We start from the raw sequence: 5,450 nt of genomic DNA on the forward strand, positions 1-5,450 counted from the left end.
GTTATTGCTAATTTTGGTTCCTGTTACCTTTCTTCAAAGTTAAAACATTTGCGCTAATTACTAAAATACTATGGTTTTTAAAAATGAAATATCATTATCATATAGTGGATTATTATTATGGGTTCTTGTCTTGCATTGGATCCTGATGAGGAGGCTTTTGGGCGTACAAAGCTGGGTATGTAGCATTTTCTAACAACTTAAGCTTTTGGGTCGAATGGGAAGTGCCTAACCCATTACAAGTGGTATCAGAGTAGGCCCGGTATTTGATTCGGTGTTACGCCAAGTGCCTATCCAATGGGTTGGATCCGTGTCCCAGTTGTTACAAGGTCCTCCCGTTGTTGGGGTAGGGATGGACAAGTAGGTAAAGTAGTTTGATGGCAACCAACTTACCTTTTTGGGTCAAGTGGTAAGCCATTACAATTGTTTATCTCCTTGATCTCTCGTTTGAACTAGATTCTGAGTTGCTGTCCCAATAAATTACTAACATCATGATGAAAAATGCTGAAATTCCTCTACTGAATCCTAAACAAAAATTAGGGAAGTGTCAAAAAGACAAAAAAGCCCACTATCGAAAGGAGTTTTCTTATGCACCAAAAAAGGTTGCAATATTTTTAACTCATCCCAAATCTACATGTTTGCATCCCTAATTTCATCATGTTGTTTTCATTTGAATTAAACTTACTCCAATCGCTACAAGAGAATCAAAATTTGAGCAAACAAAGAATACCCATCAAAAAAATCTAAATTTTTCAAAATATGAGTTTGATAATTTATTAATATTAATCTATTTAGATGTTGCTTTGGCTAAGGTTGGAACTAGTTTGGAATGAGTTTTCTTCCGCATGAAAGCTTTGCAATATGAGTTCCTCCTCCCAAAATTCATTTCAGTTAAAAGGATGGTATTCAGATTCTTATCACCAAGAGAATCAAAACTTGATCGTATAAAGAAGAGTAATGCTAGCAAGAGAGCCTTCTCATCATAAGAGTCATGAACTGGTTGAACAATACATAATTCAATCATGTTGCATTTGAGAGCACCAAATTGGTGTTTCTGAACTAAAATTTCCTCCAATTGCAACTCGTGCTCCGAAACATAGCTTTAATTCTTTTACACATTTATGATATGAACGAAAATGGACTATATCACAATTATTCAACATTAAAAAAAAAAAAGTGGCAAACATTTAACTGAAAGGAAGAGAAGCCTACAAATAATAACTCTCGGGGAGTCACAGACTCACATGTCATACAAATATCTGAAGAAAGTGAATACAAGTATCACTAACTTTTTCAAGAATGCCAAGAAATAGTTGATGAAGTATGCAAAAGGCTTATTTGTGAAACATCTAAAGCAAAACACGAAGATTTTTTCTCTAACCAAGTACTTGGTTCTGAAACTTAGCTAGATCAGTGGCTTCATTCCAGGCCTCGTTACGTTCTCAAGAAACTTGATTTTGATCTTCTTGAGCCTCGCTAAGACATTATTCATGTTAACCCTCTCCTCGGGTAAGTCTGCCGTGCATTCTAGAGCTAATCCCAAGAGGGCTGACAAACAATCTTTATGGCAGCAAAATTCTCTTCCTCTCCTCTTAGTAAATTAGCATCTACAACCTCCAGTATTTCACTAGAGAAAGACTCGCATACCCAATGCTTCAAACTCAGTTCTCCGCGAAATATATCATCTATCGGCTTCTTTCTTGTAAATGTTTCCATCAACAGAATTCCATAATTGTAAACTTCCGCCATAACGGAGACCATCCCAGCCGAACCATACTCTGTAACATTTGTATTATAAGTAAACCAACTAGGAAAAAAAAAAGAAAAATTTAATAAAAAAAAGAAACACTAATAAATTTGTAACAGAGAGTAATAAGTAAAATACCAGGACAAACTTAACCAAAAAAAAAAAAAAACAAAGATTCAGATGGAACAAACCTGGTGCCATGTACCCAATGGTGCCTATTGTCTTTGTTTGTGCCATTGACTGGTTCTCCATCAAGAGGTTTGCTATGCCGAAGTCACCTACGTGTGCAACCATGTCTTCATCTAATAGAATGTTGCTTGGCTTCAAGTCGCAATGCACCACAGGGGTTGAGCAACTGTGATAGAGGTACTCTAGTGCAGATGCAACATCTATCATGATGCACAACCTCTGGACAATATTCAAGCAATAGTTGTGAGAATACAACCACTTGTCAAGGTTCCCATTAGGCATATACTCTAGCACCAAGGCTTTGAAATAGAGGTTAGAGCAACTGTTGATTATTTTGACAAGATTTCTGTGGCGAATGTTGCGCATTACTTGGCACTCTGCATCGAAACTCTTGAATGCACCTCGTTGCTCCAAGTTGAAAACCTTAATAGCAGCCACCATCCCATCAGTGAACATCCCTTTGTATACCGAACCAATGCCTCCCTTACCGATCAAATTGTCTTCGCTGAAGTAGTTTGTTGAGTAAAGAATCTCTTGGTGTGATATCCTTCTGTGTTTTCCACCAGGTGGTGAGTCACATTGGATTGGAAGTTGCCTGCTTTTCTTTTTGCATCTTAGCAGCCCAACCAGAAAAGCCATTGCAACCACCACGGAGGCAATTGGTGGTACGATATATTTTAGAAGAATTTCTGTCTTCCAAGATTTTTTGGCGCTTCTACATGTTCTGACATGGAACCGAGGTGCTCCACAGAGTCCATCATTCTGCACGAAAGATTTGTACGTGAAATTTGCAAAAGGTCCTCCACTTGGAATTTCTCCACTTAGTCTATTGAAAGAAACATTTATATACTTAAGATACAAAAGTTTCTCTAATGACTTGGGGATTGCACCAGAAAAACTGTTGCACGATAAATCTAAGGATTCCAAACTTATCAGATCAGAAAATGATTCGGGTATAGGACCTTGTAGTCTGTTCTCTGACAATGAGAAGTTAACCAGGTTCTGAAGTTGCCCAATTGTGTTTGGAATGTTACCAGTGAAGTGATTCTTCGATAGGTCCAACTGTGTAATATGTTTCAAGTTGCCAATTTCTGGAGGTAGAGAACCAGTTAGAATATTAGAAGACAATATCAGAACAGTGATATCCTTAAGGTTCCACAAAGTCAATGGGATTTGGGAACTTAAGGCATTGTTATCTAAAAGGAGTATTCTCAATGAAGTAAGGTTCCCAAAGCAGCTCGGAATTGATCCAGAAAACTTATTGCTGTGCAACCTTAACTCACTCAAGCTTGTTAAAGCACAAAATTTGCTTGTTATCGCGCCTTTTATTTCAGTACCACCAATTTCTAACAACTGGAGTTTCAGTAGCTGTCCAAATATAGCCGGGATCGACCCTGTAAAGTCATTACTTCCTAGGGCCAATAGAATCAAGTTGCTCAAATTTCCAATTTCTCTAGGAATTATTCCTTTAATTTGGAAGGCACTTGCAGTCATTCCTTCAAAAGAGCTGGAGAAATTTCCAATGGATTTCGGAAGAATGCCATTTAGAGGATTTAATCCCATGTGCAGTGCTTCCAAACGCCTGCAGTTTGTTAATGAAGTGAGGAAACTGAGTTCAAGTGTGGATGGATCATTTTTCAACTGATTGAGTTCTTAATTGAGATATTGGAGGTGGCCAAAATTCCCGAGAGTTGTGGGCATGCTACCAATAAACGAGTTCCTGGACAGATCCATTACAATTAGTTGGGATGCATTTGCAATTGAGTTGGGAATTCTTCCACTGACTTTGTTGTTAGCGAGATAAAGAATACGAAGATTTGGAAGCCAAAGGCCAGCACTTGGTGGAAGAGTTCCTGAAAGGTGATTATTTTCGAGGGTAAGGTTTTGTATTACAGTAATGTTGAAGAGTGACCATGGTATTTCACCCATAGGATTGTTAGAACCAAGGCTTAACCTTCTCAAATTCGAGATATGCCCCAATTGCCAAGGAATAATACCATGAAAATTGTTTCCAACCAAATCAATCACCTCTAACATGGACATATTACCAATTGAAGGTGGAATATCACCTTTCAAGTTGTTTTCACCAAGATATAAAAGTTGAAGCGTAGACAAGTTACCAATGTCAATTGGCATGCCAGTGAAACTATTAAACGATAGAGAGAGTACTTTAAGTGCCTTACAATTGGACAGACCAGAAGAGATATTGCCAGTGAGTTGGTTCTGAGAAAGGCTAATGACTTCAAGCCTTGGATTTCGGCGACATAGACCCTTGGGCGGACCACCAGAGATTGAATTGTTGGAGAGATCAAGAATCACAAGTGAAGAGATGTTGAAGATTGTATCAGGTAATTCACCTGCAAGAGAAGGTATATTTGTTGTAAATAGTTTTATTTTGATACTGTATATCCTAACAAGGCTGGTAGTACCGCAGTAGTAGTAGCATCTTTAAAATTGACAAATTACCAAGTGAAGGTGAAATTGTACCTGTGAGGCTGTTACCACGAGGATGTAACAACTGGAGCTTCGATAAATTGCCTATTTCCTGAGGCATTTGTCCTGTAAATTCATTAAATGATAGTGATACATCTTGAAATTCAGTACATTTGGGCAAGCTAGTAGAATTTTGAAATTTTACCACTAAACTCATTGAAGCGAAAATTGATTGATTTTAGTCAACGCAAACCACCAAGTTCATCAGGGAGATGGCCATGAAAGCTGTTCTCACTGATGTCGAGGAAGCTTAGGAATGAGAGGTTGCCAACTTCTTTGGGGATGGTACCTCTAAGGCCCATATTGGGAAGATTCAAGGCTGTCACTCTTTGGCGACTGCGGCTGCAAGATACACCAATCCAATTGCAAAAGGAGGTACCTTGTGACCAATTTGTCGCCAAAACGTTGCTAGGATCAAACGTAATATGAGCTTTCAAGGCTAGAAGTGCCTCCTCATCTGTGAAGCTGGTTGAGGACACAGCCAAGCAAGCCACAAATGATTGTATTAGAAGCAATAACAACATTACATTCTTCTTCTTTTCCATGATGCCTAGAGAGAGAGTGTGTGCGTGTCAATAGCAGTTCAAGTTTTATAAATATGAGGAGTGAAAGTACCTGTAATGATGGCAGTTTAAATAAACCATCACACCCATGACTCTGTCCAAGTAGTAAATATTGTTTGGTGCAAAGATAAAAACACAGCCTGCAAATTAGAGTTACAAATTGAATTGGGACTTGTCGAAATGATTTATATATTTAAATTACATCAGTAGATGGTAATTAATATGGTATCAAAGTCAAATACCTTGTATTCAAACTTCACCGTCTCTATAACTAAAGTATACTAGTAGTCTGTTTGGTTTGAGTTGTGGGATTTATATACAACTATATTAATCCATCACTTAAATTATTTGCCTGTTGAACTTAGGGAAGTCTTTGGTGTAAGTAATATTTTAATGTCTTCCCCAAGTTGAAAATTTTTCTGTTCATATTCCACAAGATTTCATTGTAAATTGGTATTGTC

General features: G+C 37.9%; 2 protein-coding genes across 2 annotated transcripts; both read right to left on the bottom strand.

Annotated features, from left to right (window-relative positions):
• Nucleotides 1-1,530: 1,530 nt before the first annotated feature.
• LOC132314058 (receptor kinase-like protein Xa21) lies at nucleotides 1,531-3,496 on the bottom strand. The gene is made up of 2 exons (XM_059812975.1): nucleotides 1,936-3,496; nucleotides 1,531-1,775 (listed from the first exon to the last, which is right to left on the bottom strand). Exons 1-2 carry the CDS (start codon nucleotides 3,494-3,496, stop codon nucleotides 1,531-1,533), a joined length of 1,806 nt encoding a protein of 601 aa, XP_059668958.1.
• A 90-nt stretch (nucleotides 3,497-3,586) lies between these two features.
• Nucleotides 3,587-4,971, bottom strand: LOC132314059 (probable leucine-rich repeat receptor-like protein kinase At1g35710). The gene is made up of 3 exons (XM_059812976.1): nucleotides 4,620-4,971; nucleotides 4,400-4,492; nucleotides 3,587-4,290 (listed from the first exon to the last, which is right to left on the bottom strand). Exons 1-3 carry the CDS (start codon nucleotides 4,969-4,971, stop codon nucleotides 3,587-3,589), a joined length of 1,149 nt encoding a protein of 382 aa, XP_059668959.1.
• Nucleotides 4,972-5,450: the final 479 nt, after the last annotated feature.

This window comes from Cornus florida, unplaced genomic scaffold (genome assembly GCF_030987335.1).
Source record: "Cornus florida cultivar Cherokee Brave unplaced genomic scaffold, ASM3098733v1 CherokeeBrave_3.0.0_Hap2_Chr06, whole genome shotgun sequence".
Classification (NCBI taxonomy): domain Eukaryota; kingdom Viridiplantae; phylum Streptophyta; class Magnoliopsida; order Cornales; family Cornaceae; genus Cornus; species Cornus florida.

What these genes read in the sequence shown, in the direction of transcription:
- LOC132314058 (XM_059812975.1), bottom strand. Translation starts at nt 3,496, where the DNA reads ATGGGATTAAATCCTCTAAATGGCATTCTTCCGAAATCCATTGGAAAT. An exon ending in CATTGGGTACATGGCACCAG is followed by an intron (nt 1,776 to 1,935) that starts GTTTGTTCCATC and finishes CAAATGTTACAG; the next exon opens with AGTATGGTTCGGCTGGGATG.
- LOC132314059 (XM_059812976.1), bottom strand. Translation starts at nt 4,971, where the DNA reads ATGGAAAAGAAGAAGAATGTAATGTTGTTATTGCTTCTAATACAATCA. An exon ending in TCTCCCTGATGAACTTGGTG is followed by an intron (nt 4,493 to 4,619) that starts GTTTGCGTTGAC and finishes ATGAATTTACAG; the next exon opens with GACAAATGCCTCAGGAAATA. An exon ending in TACAATTTCACCTTCACTTG is followed by an intron (nt 4,291 to 4,399) that starts GTAATTTGTCAA and finishes CTTCTCTTGCAG; the next exon opens with GTGAATTACCTGATACAATC.